General features: G+C 46.5%; 1 protein-coding gene across 4 annotated transcripts in view; it reads left to right on the top strand.

The window, feature by feature from the left end:
* Positions 1–5,531, top strand: part of TGFBRAP1 (transforming growth factor beta receptor associated protein 1) — a 72,362-nt gene extending 66,831 nt beyond the window's left edge. For all 4 annotated transcript variants that reach the window (XM_077958954.1, XM_015113043.3, XM_077958956.1 and 1 more), the window contains exons 13-14: positions 219–652; positions 2,409–5,531. In XM_077958954.1, coding sequence (XP_077815080.1) covers positions 219–652; positions 2,409–2,585 — 611 coding nt within the window. In that variant the 3' untranslated portion in view covers positions 2,586–5,531. The remainder of the gene's footprint in view (positions 1–218; positions 653–2,408) is intronic.
* Positions 5,532–16,031: the final 10,500 nt, after the last annotated feature.

Genomic DNA, 16,031 nt, shown 5'->3' with positions numbered 1-16,031 from the left:
TTTTGAGTAGAGTCTGCCTTCTGTTTTACTAACACCCGGATTCACAGTGTGAAAATGCAGGAAAAGCTTCCCTCAGTCATCTGGGGGGCAGCATCTGGCATTGTGAGGGAGCCAGGTCGACTTTTCCCCTCTTGAAGCCCAGAGCAGCAAGGAGGCCAGTCGCTGGGTGGGTGGCCGGCGGGCCCCTTTCTTTCTGAGCCGTGGGTTCTGTCTCACAGAGAGGCTGCGGGGAGCTGGGCTGCCCATGGAGAGCGCCATCCTGCACGGGAAGCTGGGCGAGCACGAGAAGGCGCTGCATATCCTGGTGCATGAGCTGCGGGACTTCGCAGCGGCCGAAGACTACTGCCTGTGGTGCTCCGAGGGCCGAGACCCACCCCACCGCCAGCACCTCTTCCACACGCTGCTGGCCATCTACCTGCGTGCTGGCCCTGCCGCCCACGAGCTGGCCGTGGCTGCTGTGGACCTGCTGAACCACCACGCCACCGAATTTGATGCCGCCCAGGTGCTGCAGATGCTGCCTGACACCTGGTCAGTGCAGCTCCTGTGCCCATTCCTGATGGGGGCCATGAGGGACAGCGTCCATGCCAGGAGGACCATGCAGGTGGCTCTCGGCCTGGCCAGGTCCGAAAACTTAATCTACACCTACGATAAGGTGAGTGCCGGCCCTCACGAGCTGCCTCCTGGTCAGTCAACATTGCATTGAAGGTAGATTTTACTGATGGGAAATAGTCTTTGCTGGGTTTTCTTTCGTTCTGTCTCTGACTACAACACATCAATATCTGGTCCCACTCATAGACACTGAGGTCTGTGTGAGCAGAGGCGGAGGCTGGGCTGGTAGGTGTAACATCAGTGTAATTTTTCTACCCTTTTGGACGCTGGTGATTAAGAGAGTCTGTGGGAGAGGCTGTGGGGAGGAGAGCAGCATCAGAATATCAGGCATTTACCCAGCACATGCTGTGTGCCAGGCACTGACCTAGGCATTTTATGTCGTGCTAGCATTTTGTCATCATGACAGTTTTATGCAGTATCTGCTGTCAGCACCTCCATTTCACAGGAGAGGAAACTGAGGCACAGAGCAGTCACATGCTCAGGCAATGGGCGCACCCGTAGCTGCCTCCCAGGCCAGTTCAGAACCCCACATTCTTGGTCCCCACGCTGTACTCCCCTTCTGGAGACTTCTTTCTTGTGGGCCTAAATTCCACACGGCTGGCAGAGTCTTCTTTCCAGAGCGGGAATCCGACGTGTTCCCCTCCCGCTTAGAAGCCTTTGCTGACGCCCCCTGGCCTGGAAGATGCAGTCCCATCTCCTTCGACCCGTCCCTCCTCACTTCTCTCTGCTCCCCAGCTCATGTCCTGGCTTTAGCACACAACCTTCCAGATGTGACTTGGTATTTCATAGTTCGCTGCTTTTGCAAATGCTGTACCCACTGCCTGAGATATTCTTAGCTTTTTCTTTGTCCCCAGCAAATGTCCAGTCAAAACTTAGCCTAAGTAATTTTTTCCCTGGGTGAAGCCATCTCATACCTCTTAAATAGAGTGATCACCTTCTCTTTCACCCACCTTTTACTTCGTGTTTGCATTCACAATTGTCACCTGTACTATTAGAGTTTGGGTTCTTTGAGGAGAAGGAACCTCATTTCTTTATCTCAGTGTCTGTGGGGCTAAGCCTGGCATGTTGGAGGCATCTAATCCATGTTTGTGGAATGACTGATGCAACTAAGGAGTGTAGGATGAATCGCTAAGTTGCTGCTTGATCCTGCCAGTAGACCAGCCTGCCTCGGTTGACACGAGTGAATTATGTAGCAAAACTTTATAACTTTCAGAACTCAAGTCCTGTTCATGAGAGAGGGACCGATGGCATTAAGACTCCGTTTCACCAGTTACCTCTAAGGAAATGGAAGGGTGTCTCCCAGGATCAGCCAGGAATATGCCACTCTTTCACTGTATGACTTTGACTACATCCCTTATTTGTTTGTGCTTTACTTTTCTTATTTGCAAATGAGAGAACCCTGGAATTACACTATTAGATGGTCCCATTCAGCATTAACATTCACAACCTTCTAACAGGCCTTGCTTGAAATGAGCAGAGCCTAGAGAATGTTGGAGAGAGGATCTTGGGTGGAAATGCCTCAGCCAGACAAGCAGTCATTACTCTTGTGAAATAAGAAAAGCAATTGTGTAGCTTTCTTACTTCTCCAGTTACAAAGGATGATTTTATTTACACCTTTAGCATTTCGTTTCAAGAAGTTGATATTAAAGAAATCCTCATCATCATAGTATTATTAAAGAAATCCTCATCATAATAATGACCCATGGAGTAATGCATGTCAACTCTGCAAAACCAGAACGTAGCCACTTTAAGTATACTTAACACATGACAGCATTCTCAGTCTTGGTTTCTTTTTGCAGATGAAGTTGAAAGGAAGCTCAATCCGACTCTCAGACAAAAAGCTTTGTCAGATATGCCAAAACCCCTTTTGTGAGCCTGTGTTTGTTAGATACCCAAATGGTGGTCTTGTGCACACCCACTGTGCTGCCAGCAGACATACAAACCCCAGCTCATCCAGCCCTGGCACTCGGACTTGAAAAGCTTGGCCCGAGGGTGCGAGGGGAACTCCAAGTTCTTTCTGAGCCTGCTGGACGTGAAGAACAGACGACCACCATGCTCTGTGTCAGCCAGGACGAAGGGAGACATCTGGGTGCCAGGGAGCCTTCCGTCCACACGCAACAAGGACTCCTCATTGCTGACCGGGCTCTATGAATGCACATGGAAAACCCCTACAAATCCCAAAAATAGAGACATACAAGAGTTCACCTGTCCAGGTACATAGTAATCCAAGACAGAGGTCTACTTTGAAAAAAGAAGGGAGTCTTCCTCATACAGTCCAGACCCAGGTGGGGGATCCCCCACCACCCCCACACTCCAACCTTTAGACTCATGTTTGCACTGGAAACGTGGCTTCGGCATGGCTGGAGACAAAGCCCTCTCTTGCCTGGGTGAGTGGCGAGGGCACAGAGCCTCATGGGGGTCAGCCTTGCCCTCCTGCAGAGATACATTTTCCATCCACGCCACTCACTCGTGGGCCCGTTTCCCAGGGCTACCTCGTGGGCTCTGCCTTTGCCCTAAGAAACGGCTGACCCTGGAGAAGTACCTTTGTTCCTTGTTACTTCCTCTCCGGCTCTCAGCTCCCAAAAGATTCTGCCTTGTGCACCCAAGCACTCACTCTTGGGTGAACTCATGCTTCTGGCTGCCTAGCAAGTAAAGATCTATTGAGAAACTGAGAACACTCCAAGAGAGAAGCTGCTCTCCCCACCTTGAAGAAGCTGCAGACACGGGATACCCACGGCGGGCAAGGGCCCAGCCGTGTGTTCCTTTCCTGTTGTGGCATCTGCTCATTTGAAACTCCATGATGAACACGTTGAACTAAACGTTTTTATTTAAATTTGTATCATGTTCGTAGTTGCTCTCTTGTTGAGAGAGTCATCTGTCCTGTTTGTTAGGGATATTTTTTCTTGTTAAAATGTACCTCCTGTTGAATACTCGAGAAATTCAAAGGGAAGCGTGGTCGGCAGACACTGAGCGTTCTTCTCCGGAGAGGCCGTTTTTAGCCTCGCACCTTTAGCAGGACCGGCGGCGGGTGGAAGGGCCCATGTGCTGGACGGGGGTGTCGCCTCCTGGATGGCCCACCCTCCCGAGGACATCCAGACAGGCTGTGTCACGTTCCAGCACTTTATGTGCCTGCTCTGAGGTGTCCTGAACACACAGCAACGGCCTCTCATTCATCACAGGCTGGAGATTCCTTTTGTGTTTCTGTATAACATCGACGATGAGCTGAAGCTGTTGTCACTTCACTGCCCTCTTCGGAATTTCTTCATTGTGGTGACTGATTCTATTAGGGGCTGACAATAAAGGCAGTCTGCCCACTACTATCATGCTTGGGAAACAAGCGTCAGCTTGTACATATGGCGAGAGAGGACCCCGAATACACCCTGTCTTCATTAGCCCAAGCCTTACCGAGGTGGGATGAAGGCCTCATTCTCTGTTCTGTTCTTTAAAACATGTTTCCTGAACTCATATTGGTCCATGTATTTTTTGTCCTTTTGGGACTCTTAAGTGGGCCAGGAAGCAAAAACATCCATGTGTTGTTTGGGGGGAATTGGCACCATTTTTTCCTGACTATGTTTCAATTAACTAAAGAATAAATGATGAAGAAATTCTCCTTGTAGCACAACTGTATGCTGTGTAAATTGGTGGGAGCTCAAAGCCCAGTCGTGTGTTTTACCTGTGGGTGACTCTGTTGTAGAATGGTCATATTACTGCATACGTTATCGGGATGACTTGTGAGTTTGAGTTTATATTTCTCAAAGAACAAGTTACCCGTATATGCAACATTGCACTATTAAAAGCTCTATTTCTCTGTACACAAAATGGGTAAAATCTTGAAAAAGCTTAGCAATTTCTCATTTCTAACACGGAGACGGAGTCTTACTCTGTCACCCAGGCTGGAGGGCAGTGGTGCAATCTCAGCTTACTGCAACCTCCACCTCCTGGATTCAAGCGATTCTCCTGCCTCAGCCTCCCGAGTAGCTGGGACTACAGGCATCCGCCACCACGCCCAGCTAATTTTTGTATTTTTAGTAGAGACGGGCTTTCACCATGTTGGCCAGGATGGTCTCGGTCTCCTGACCTTGTGATCTGCCTGCCTCGGCCTCCCAAAGTGCTGGGATTACAGGCGTGAGCCACAGCACCCGGCCAATACTCGTCTTTTTCATTTTTTCACTGAACATTGATCAATACTCTAAAATGTTTGTCATCCTTTAGAATAGTGGGAATTAAAGTTGAGGAGTTTTCCATCTCTACCAAATCCTTAACCACAAGCAGCATTCTATTACAGTATGAAGAATTGTCTCATAAGTTAAAACTGTACTCTTCTCTAACCTTCCTCTCACTCCTACAAGGTCCTTTTCTCAAGTCCTATTTTTGAGAGAAATGTGTGGTTCTTTCTCACAGGCCTGCTGATTTGTAACTGTGCCATTGAATAGAGCAATTAGATCCATCAGACCTTTTTCCCCTCATGAGGTTCAGTGGAACCATTCTAGTTAAAGCAGCATGAACTGAACTCAGTTTACATTCATATTCTATGGGCAATACCATTTGGTTTTTGGAAGTGCTTATCTGCTGTTCCCTATCAAGTATTAATGTAGGAATGTCACGTGGGCTGCGTTGCACTGGGCTGAGTTCAGCTGCGGTGCTCCCACTGATGCGTGCTTACGTGTGCTTCTCACCTCCGGAGCGCAGGCAGGTGTCTGCAGGGTCCCAGCTCTGAATGGATGCCCGTGACACAACTGGGGCAGCCCTTGCTTTTTTGCTTGCTCTCCCGCAGAAGCCTTTGTCCTTGCAACTTTATCCTTTGCCCCTGACTGGGTCCCAAATACACAAAATGTACAAATGTAAACTTGCTCATTTTATTAAAATTCTTTTAGTTCTTTGTTCTTTCTGTAATTTTTTAAAATAAAAATTGCCTTGATGGAGTGACGGTTTCCACTCGCGCCATACCTCATCTAAAGAGTTCTAGAATCTGTACCTTCTTGCTTTTCCCAGCACCTACAGAGGACTTGAATCGCCAACCCCTTCAATTCTGCTATTGTTTTACCAAATTTTAACGTGTCTGCTTCTGAATTTGCCCAATGCATATTTCAGGGTGCTCCTTGACATTGGTTGCCTTCAGGTTAATCATGCACTGAGGAATTCAACCAGAAAGATTTCTGATTACTTCTTATCTAGTTCACCTTTTAGCCAAATACTCTTAAATAAGCCTGCTACTCTTGGATTTCTAACCCTGAGCATATTCAAAGAACATAACTCTTAACAAAAGTTACCTTTTAAATTTGGCTTCATCCCCTACGCTGTTGCTGATGGCGGGTCTTTCAGCCATCCTGGTGAATTTCAGAGCACTTTCTCATGTTCTTTAATTCCAGGTACTGTTCTAGCCCTGAAGAAAGGGGTGTGTTCACACACATGATAATCCTCTGAGTTTTTTGGGTTTTTTTTCATGCGATGGAATTACGCTCTTGTTGCCTATGCTGGAGTGCAATGGTGTGATCTCGGCTCACTGCAACCTCCACCTCCCAGGTCCAAGTGATTCTCCTGCCTCAGCCTCCTGAGTAGCTGGGATTACAGGTGCCTATCCACCACACCCAGCTAATTTAAAATATATATATATTTTTAGTAGAGACAGAGTTTCACCATGTTGGCCAGGCTGGTCTTGAACTCCTGACCTCAGGTGATCCACCTGCCTTGGCCTCCTAAACTGCTGGGATTACAGACGTGAGCCACCACGCCCGATCTCCTGAGTATTCTGACCCTTTTTCATGTCAGTGGATTGGGGTGAATCCCAAATACGTGTGAATAGAGGTGAGGCGTCATGAACTCACACATATTTGAAATTGAAGAAGCTGAGGCGCTGAGTGTCAAGGTAGTTTTCTTGGAGTTGGAGGAGGTGCCAAGCTAGATCCGTGGTTCCCACCCACAGGGAGGCTGGGGCTTCACCAACCATGAAGTCCCACCTGGGGCTTCACCAACCATGAACAGATAACCAGAACACAGCCCAGGGTGGATTCGCATTGGCTTTTAGATTCCAACCATCGCATTGCGGTTTTTAGAAAATCATAAAGCAGCAGGTGCAATATTCTTTTCTCATTTTTACCTCATTGGTATCTGAAGGCCCATTAGCACATTAGAGAATAAGTAAGAGGGGGCCTTTAGACGTGTAAACCCGACTGGAAAGGAAGACATGTAGATTCACACTAACTGCATTGTGAGAATGTTACAACGGCAGATTAGGCTAAATGGTTGGAGAGAGTGTGTGTAAATTGATGTCCTAAATGTGTCCATCAGTGAAAGCAGAAACTGGTGTCTGACTCAGTTAAATGGACTGTGACTCGTGTTAGAGTAATTAGATACTAACTAACACCCCATTTGCTCTTAGCAGATCTGTCAACCTTAGCGTTTGAAATGAAAATGTACAAGAATCTGGACCATATGGACTAGCGGCCCTTTCACCTTCTCAAAAAAGCTAACTGGCTGGAGCGCCGTCCAAGGCTTGTTAACAGTGGTTGGGAGATAAGCACTGGAATTAATGAAGCCTACTTTTCCTTAGCTTGCAACTGGGGGAGGGAAACAAATAGCTATCATTCAGCCTGCCGTCCAGAGTCGTAAATTAGTTAAATAAGATCACGTGGCAAGAAAAGCTTGGAAAGCAATGCACGCAACTCAACAGGACGAGCATGACTTGAGAAGTCAAAAGTCAGGTGTCGGGAGCATGGACCTCTTGGGGCTCTGACACCTCTGGCTGTGGGCCTCGGTGAGTCAGGTCATCCAGACCTCCGTGCCTGCACCAGTCCATTTTTGCATTGCTCTAAAGAAATGTTCGAGACTGGATAGTTCATAAAGAAGAAGTTTATTCGGCTCATTGTCCTACAGGCTGTACAGGAAGTGTGGTGCTGGCATCTGCTTCTGGGGAGGCCTCAGGAAGCTTCCAGCCATGACGGGAAGCCAAGGGGGGAGCAGATGTATCACATGACGAGAGTGGCAGAGAGAGCAAGGAGGAGGTGCCAGCCTCCTTTAAACAGCCAGCTCTCACATGAACTAACAGGGTGAGAACTCACTTATTACTATGGGGAGGTAATTCGTGAGGGATTCGCCCTCAAGTTCCAATACCTCTCACTAGGCTCCACCTCCAACTCTAGAAGTTAATTTCAACATGAGATTTGGAGGGCGACACACATCCAAACCATATCAGCAGCATCGTTCATAAACAGGAGGTAGAGCTGGGCAGTATCTGAGTTCTCTTCTCGTGTTAACCTTCTATTCCAAGCAATGGAAGTCAGGGCAGGGTAGCAGTGTGGTCTCAGCCTTCATTACCAAGAGATGTCCTCTAGGACCCAGGGTCTCAGGTGGTCCTTGAAAGCACCAAGCAGAGGGACTCATGCACAGTATCCCACAGGTGTGCCCCCACAGGTGTGTATGAGCACGCCAGAATCTCATTGCATGGTTCCTCGATTCGGAAAGTGACTAGCCCACTCCACCCCTCAATCCTGGTTCCAGCTGGAGCCAGGAGAGGAGTTGGTCTACACGTACCTTTTTTCAAGTGGTTTTCAGTTTCCCCTTTTCCTCCAGCTTCTGCCTTGCCTTGCCTTGCCTTTCCTATCCTTTCCTTTCCTCGTCCTGTCCTGTCCTGTCCTGTCCTTTTTTGAGATGGAGTCTTGCTCTGTCACCCAGGCTGGAGTGCAGCAGTGTGATCTTGGCTCCCTGTAAGCTCCACTTCCCGGGTTCAAGCGATTCTCCTGCCTAAGCCTCCCGAGCAGCTGGGACGACAGGTGCATGCCATCATGCCCAGCTAATTTTTGTATTTTTAGTAGAGATAGGGTTTCACTATGTTGGCCAGGTTGGTCTCGAACTCCTGACCTCAAGTGATCCTCCTACCTCAGTCTCCCAAAGTGTTGGGATTACAGGCTTGAGCCACTGTGCCCGGCTCCCCTTGCCTTTTCTCCTGTGCTCTAGCTTTCACAAGTCCTTTTCTCTTTCAGATTCCATGTGTGTGCCACTAAGCTGGGGAGGCCAATCCCCAACCCGACCTCAACAGGAATGTGAGCTAAGATGACGCGATGTGCTTTGAGCTGACTCACCCAGCCCCTGCCTCTGTCTGGTCGCCCACACACGTTTATGATTTACCTCCACAGCAATGTGCTTGATAGAACTGGGGAGGTCAGTCGGCCCACCCTCCCTCACTCCCGCCTCTGCAGCCAGCACATTATGGTAAAACCCCACCAACTATTTCCAAACTATTTTTTAATACATTGCTGACTTACGGACGGCTATTGACTGAAGCTCATAAATATAACTGAAATCCTAAACTTTTACTTTCTTAAGAATTAGAGTACAAGAGAGCATTTCCCAGTTGTTTATAGGCCATCATGATGTACACCTCTAAAGAAATTCAGTTTCTTTGACTTCAGTCGGTTTACAAGAACGTATTCCCTTTATATGAGTAAACATAGTCAGAAACTCAGTTTTATGCCCTCCCCCACAAAGACAGGTTATCATATTACTGGTCTGGCTATATTTAAGTGCATTTTGCATGTATGTTAATATTCTTTCCATTTTCATAGTGTATTTTTTATTGTGGTAAAATATAGCATTAAGTTTATCATTCTAACAATTTTTAAGTGTATAGTTCTGTGGCATAAATACATTTACATTGTTATGCAATCATCATTACCATCCATCTCCAGAACTTTTTGCATCATCCCAAACAGAAACTCTGTCCCCATTAAACACTAATTCCCTGTTTCTCCCTCCTCAGTCCCTGGCACCCACCATTCTACTTTCCGTCTCTATGAACTTGACTATTCTAGGTATCTCATAGAAGTGGAATCACACAGTATGTGTCCTTTTGTGACTGGCTTATTTCACTTGGCATAATGTCCTCAAGGTTCACCCATATTGTCGAATATGTCAGAATTTTCTTTGTTTTTTATGGAGAGAGAATCTCACTCTGTCACCCAGGTTGGAGTGCAGTGGCACGATCTCAGCTCACTGCAGCCTCCACCTCCCGGGTTCAAGGGATCCTCCTGCCTCAGCCTCCAAGTAGCTAGGATTACAGACGCATGCCACCATGCCCAGCTGATTTTTTGTATTTGTAGTAGAGACAAGATTTCACTACATTGGCCAGGCTGATCTCGAACTCCTGACCTCAAGTGATCTGCCCGCCTCAGCCTCCCAAAGTACTGGGATTACAGGCATAAGCCACCACACCCGGCCATGAATTTTCTTCCTTTTTAACACTGAATAATATTCCATTTCATGATTTTAAGATAATATAGTTACCAAGAGTGTATGTGCATACAGTATTTGCATTTATTTTACATAAAATTAGAATTGCTGTTTTGTATATTCATATCAACATAGAAAAATATAACCCTATAACAGCCCATCTAAAAGTCCTTATTGTCCTAATCCCTTCTATTGTGTCCAAACAGACCAACAAGCAGAGCTCATGAATGGTCTAAGGTGGGCCCTTGAAAATGGGTTCAAAATCAGCACAAAGTCTTTGCCAACAAGGAAAGGCACAAAGGTTTCCCCATCCATGATGTGACACTTGTTCATCTGCAAAGGTCCGTGTAAAGCTGATTCAGAACGAGATCCAGACTAACTTACAGGAAAATGTGGCCAGAGCCAGGGCAGCTGCTGCCCTGTAGGTCAGAGCAGATGACAGAGTGGCCACCTGCCCTGTGTGTTTCATTAGCAGGTCTCCTAACAAAGGTTTGCACATTTTCCATCTTGTTTCCCAACCCCTCTTCATATGAACCTCTACAACATCTTTTGGGAAAGGAAGGAGGTGTGCCGTGTGCCCAGATCTCTAGTCACACCCCTTCTTGGATGGTTGCTCCAGCTAGTAGGGCTCCAATTCCTGTTTTTGAGAGGCTCACCACTGCATGACATCTGGAAGTGCAGAGAGCTGCTGAAGCTGGTCACAGGACAGGAAGAGGACATTTATCCTCACTTTTCCTGGGAGGGCAAGACATGACTTTGCAGGCAGTATAGACAGCATGCGTGTTTTTGTCTGGGCTTGGGAGGGGAAGGGCTGGTATTCACTTCTCCCTGTGTATCAGTTGGGGCGCAGTGCCTCAGCAAATTAGAACCAGCCTATTTCCTTGGTCAGGCTCCTTCTCCCACTGCTATGGTGTCGTGATGCTATAGATTTCCTAACACATTTCCACACCTGCATTGCAGGCCCATGTCCTTGGCGATTCCTAGTGGAATAGACCACAGCAAAGGTAATGCAATTATAGAGGAAGGTTGGCTGTCCCATCACATCAAACTTGAGAGCCTCCTGTAAACCCATCATTATCTCTGCTCCCATAACTGTAATTTCATGCAACTGAACGATGGAAACACGCAGCAGCAGTGCCAGTTTCCTATCTGTGCTCGATTTGCTCCTGCTGGTGTAATTTTCAGGTATCTTGTGTTTATACAAATACTAGAAAACAAGCTGCTGCTTAAGCAGCAACCGACAGGGAAGGTCAGCTGTTCCCTACCGCCATGGCCATGCCAGGATGTACATTGTAACAGTCAGTGTTCTCCAGAGAAAAAGAACCAATAGGAGAGAGAGAAAGAGAGAGAGAGAGAGAGAGAGAGAGAGAGAGAGAGAGAGAGAGAGAGAGTGAGTGTAGGGGTGGGGAGAGAAAGAGTGTGTGATTGAGAGACTGATTTATTATGAGGAATTGACTCAGGCCATTCTGGAGGCTGAGAAGTTTTATATTCTGCCATCAGCTTTTGGAGACCCAGGAAGGCCTGTGATGTAATTCAATCCAAGTCTGAAGGCCTGAGAGCAGGGAGCTCATGGTCTAAATACCAGTCTAAGGGCAGGAGAAGATGAGAGGAGATAGTCCAACTCAAGCACTGAGGCAAGTTAAAAACAAAAAGACAAATTCCTCCTTCCTCTGCCTTCTGTTCTATTCAAGCCCTCAATAGATTGGATGATGCACACACATTGGGAAGGGTAGATCTTTCCTGAGGCCCCCAACTCTGAAGCTAATCTCCTCTGGAAACACCCTCACAGAGGTACCCAGAAAGAATGTTTAATCTGGGCATCCCATGGCCCAGTCACATGGACACATGAAATTGATCCCCTGGGTCAGGAAGACGGGAGGATCTCTCTGTCTGGGAACCATCTAGGGCTGTTGAGCTGGCGAGTCGCCTTGCTTTCTCCTGGGGCAGAGCCTCAGCAGCAATGACTTAATCCAAGTTTATGATTGTGTTCATGCAACTGCAGAATTAGCAATGACCTGGCCATTGAGGGAGGCAGCTCAGGGACAGAGGGACTCACCAAGAACTGTATTTCATGCAAAGTGGGCAGTTTTTCCCTTGTTCATTCATTCGTTCATTCATTCATTCATGTGTTCAATTATGCATTCATTCCACAAGTATGTGTAGGGAGACTGCAGTGTGCCAGGCATTGTGCAAAGTTCTGTGGATAAATGATGAAAAAACCAACAGGTGTTGGCAAAGACTTTGTGCTGATTTTGAACCCTTTTTCAAGGGCCCACCTTAGAACATTCAGGAGCTTTGCTTGTTGGTCTGTTTGGACCCAATAGAAGGGATTAGGGCAACAAACAGATGACTTTTAGATGGTCTGATATAGGGTTATATTTTTTATGTTGATATGAATATATAAGATAGCAATTCTAATTTTATATAAAATGCATCCAAAGAGTCTATGCACATACACTTTTGGTAACTAAATATACAATTTAAAACCCATGAAATGGAATATTATTCAGTGTGAAAAAGGAAGAAAATTCTGACACACACTACAATATGGATGAATCTTGAGGACATTATGCCAAATGAAATAAGCAAGTCACAAAAGGACACATACTGTGTGATTCCACTTCTATGAGATACCTAGAATAGTCAAGTTCATAGAGATGGAAAGTAGAATGGTGGGTGCCAGGGACTGGGAAGGGAGAAAGGGGAAATTAGTGTTGAATGGGGACAGAGTTTCTGTTCTGATGGTGGTGATGATTGCATAACAATGAAAATGTGTTTATGCCACAGAACTGTACACTTGGAAACTGTTAGAATGATAAACTTAATGTTATGTATATTTTACCATAATAAAAAAAAAAAACAGTTTGAAAATGGCAAGAATACTAATGTTACCAGAAAGGGGTCTAGATCCAGACCCCAAGAGATGGTTCTTGGATCTCGCACAAGAAATAATTCAGGGCGAGTCCACAGAATAAAGTAAAAGCAAGTTTATTAAGAAAGTAAAGGAATAAAAGAATGGTTACTCCATAGAGCAGCCCCAAGGGCTGCTGGTTGCCCATTTTTATGGTTATTTCTTGATGACACGCTAAACGAGGGGTGGATTATTCATGTGTCCTCTTTTTAGACCATAGAGGATAACTTCCTGACGTTGCCGTGGCATTTGTAAACTGTCATGGCACTGGTGGGAGTGTAGCAGCGAGGACGACCAGAGGTCACTCTCATCACCATCTTGGTTTTCTTGAGATTTAGCTGCTTCTTTACTGCAACCTGTTTTATCAGCAAGGTCTTTATGACCTGTATCTTGTGCCGACCTCCTATCTCATCCTGTGACTTAGAATGCCTAACCGTCTGGGAATGCAGCCCAGTAGGTCTCAGCCTTATTTTACCCAGCTCCTATTCAAGATGGAGTGCTCTGGTTCAGACGCCTCTGACACTATCATACATGGAAAATGCACTTAAATATAGCCAGGCCAGTAATATGATAACCTGTCTTTTGGGCGGGGCGGGCATAAAATTGAATTTTTGACTGTGTACTCATATAAAGGGAATACCTTCTTGTAAACTGACTAAAATCAAAGAAATTGAATCTCTTTAGATGTGTACATTGTTTTGTCTTGTAAACAATCAGGGACAATTGCAACATAGTGGGACAAATGCTAGAGTGGGCAGTGCGGGTAAGCCAGAAGCCCAGTGGGGAAGCCTTAAGTCGGGGAAAAGTGCCCCAGGCAGAAGGAACAGCAGGACCAGCCCTAGAAGTGAGCAAGGTGATGGCCCCTTGGAAATGAGAGAAAGGGGGCAGTTTGAGTAACCAGGAGTCCAGGGAGTAACAGGGGAATGGTGATAGAGAAGGCTGGAGGGGAAGCTCTATCCTGGTTCTAAGCAAAGTAACACAAGTATTTGAGCTATGGAAAGAGCAGCAGTTCTACCACCTGAGGGAGCCACTGGCAACATTTCCTTCCGGTATTCTGCCTGTTCATTTTGAGCTTTGCATAGTCAAAGTTTTTTAAAACGTAAGAAAGGGAGGGGGTGCAGAATCCAAACTGTTTTAGCCAATCAGCTCATCGTAGAATACTTTGCCTTAAAATAGAGAGTATTAATAGAAAATGTGAGGTATGGTGAGGCCAGCAGATCAGGAGATGACTGCCACTGAAAAGGTTGGTTGTTACCACAGCTCGCACGAGAAGGGGCACAGCATCCCACGCAGGGCCACATGGAGACGCGCCGGGTTGGTCAGGAGGCAGAGGGACAGGTGGAGAATGTGGACAGGAGCCTTTGCTGTGGCTTCCACGGGAAGGGATGGGAGAGACAGGGTGAGCAGGCTTAGGATGGGCTGGTTTGATTTCAGTGGGCTCTGGGGTGCAGGGGCTTCCCTAATTGTTTGGCACCTGGCTCTGGGGTGATTGGCACAGGTGGATGGTGACCCCATGAGTGAGAGCTCCATAAAGGAGGTGGTTGGGGTGTAAGCCCTGGATTGGTTGTTTTGCATTTGAAAAACATTCTTCAGTGGGGTGGCTCATGTCTGTAATCTCACCATTTTGGGAGGCCAAGGGAGGAGGACCGCTTGAGGCCAGGAGTTTGAAACCAGCGTGGACAACATGGTGAGACCTCGTCTTTACAAAAAATAAAAAATTAGGTGTGGTGGCATGTACCTGTAATCCCAGGTACTCAGGAGGCTGAGGCAGGAGGATCACTTGAGCCCAGCAGTGAGTGAGAAAGAAAAGAAAGAAAGAAAGAAAGAAAGAGAGAAAGAGAGAAAGAGAAGGAGAGGAGAGAGAAAGAGAGAAAGAAAGAAAGACAGGAGAGAAAGAGAAAAAGAGAAAGAAAGAAAGAGAAAAAGAGAGAAAGGAAAGGGAAAGAGAGAGAAAAGAAAGAAAGAAAAAGAAAGAAAAAAGAAAGGCTGAAAGGAAGGTGGGAACGGGGAAGGGAGGAAGGAAGGAAGGCATGCTCGTGGGCTAGCTGTTTACTGTCTCTAGGAATTGGCTGACGCTGGGAGGGGCAGTCTGTCCTCTAGGGTGAGCAAGGGCCCAGTTATCAAAGCATCAGTGACAGAAAATAAAAAATATGGTTACTATATCTTTTTGATTAGGCCACTGGGACAGCTGAAATTATATTCTCTTCTGTTTCTCAGGACAGAGAATAGAACATTAACATTTTCATATACTTCTCACAGCAAGGCAGGAAAGTTTGCCTCCAAGTATCTGTCTTAGTCAGCTTGGTCTGCTGTAACAAAACACCACAGACTGCGGACTTAGACAGCAGAAACTTACTTCTCACAGTTCTGGAGGCTGGAAGTCCAAGACCAAGGTGCCGGCAGATTCAGTTCCTGGAGAGGGCTCTCTTCCTGGCTTCAGATGGCCACTTTCGTGCTGCGTCCTCACATGGCAGAGAGAGGAAGCTCTGGGGTCTCTACCTCTTTTCCTAATTCGTCATGGGGGCCCCACCCTCATGGCCTAATCACTTCCAAAGGCATCAGCTCCTAAGGCCATCACATTGTGGGTGAGGATTTCAACATATGAATTTGGCAAGGGAGACACAATTCATGCCATAGTAGTAGGAAAGGGCCAGAAACAGGACGTGAGTCTGGAAACCCTTCCCAGGCCAGCCTGGCAGGTGGAAAACATAGTTACTTCTGCTTGTTCAAAGGGTTTCTTGAGTCTAGGTGACTCAAAGGGGCCTGAAGTGGAACAATTCTTCCAGCCCAAATTGGTTTCTGGGAGGTGCAAAAGACTTTTAATGGTTGTTTCTCTTACACTCTCCTATATATAATTAGTGAATAAATATTAATTGGTCTTAGCCTTTGTAAAACTGCTCTTGAATAATGCCTCCTAAGTCAGAAAGGCTGTGTTTGCTCTCCCCAGTACCTTCTTAATCTGATTCATAATCCAACCTGTGGCCCAAAGGAGCCTGACACAGCCTGCCTGCGAGGGCTGGGTGGTGGCTGATGGGAAGAACTTCGTGACCTCCCCCAGACTTTCCCACGGTTCTGGGAATTCTCCAGCTCAGCTGGTGAGAGAATAACTTGACACTAACGTTCTGAAAAGCAATTTTATTATGGCACCAGAAACCACCGTTTCCACTTTTAGAAGTTTATTTTAGGAAAATAATCAGCAGCTAGGCAGAAAAAGTTATGTCAAGGATGCTCATTATAGCAGCTTTTAAATGGTGAAAAATAGAAGAGAAGAAAAAAAAAAACCCTT

The sequence above is a fragment of the Macaca mulatta genome, chromosome 13 (assembly GCF_049350105.2).
Source record: "Macaca mulatta isolate MMU2019108-1 chromosome 13, T2T-MMU8v2.0, whole genome shotgun sequence".
NCBI lineage: Eukaryota > Metazoa > Chordata > Mammalia > Primates > Cercopithecidae > Macaca > Macaca mulatta.
Note: the sequence above shows the minus strand (reverse complement) of the source record. Positions and strands in the feature narration are given on the sequence as shown.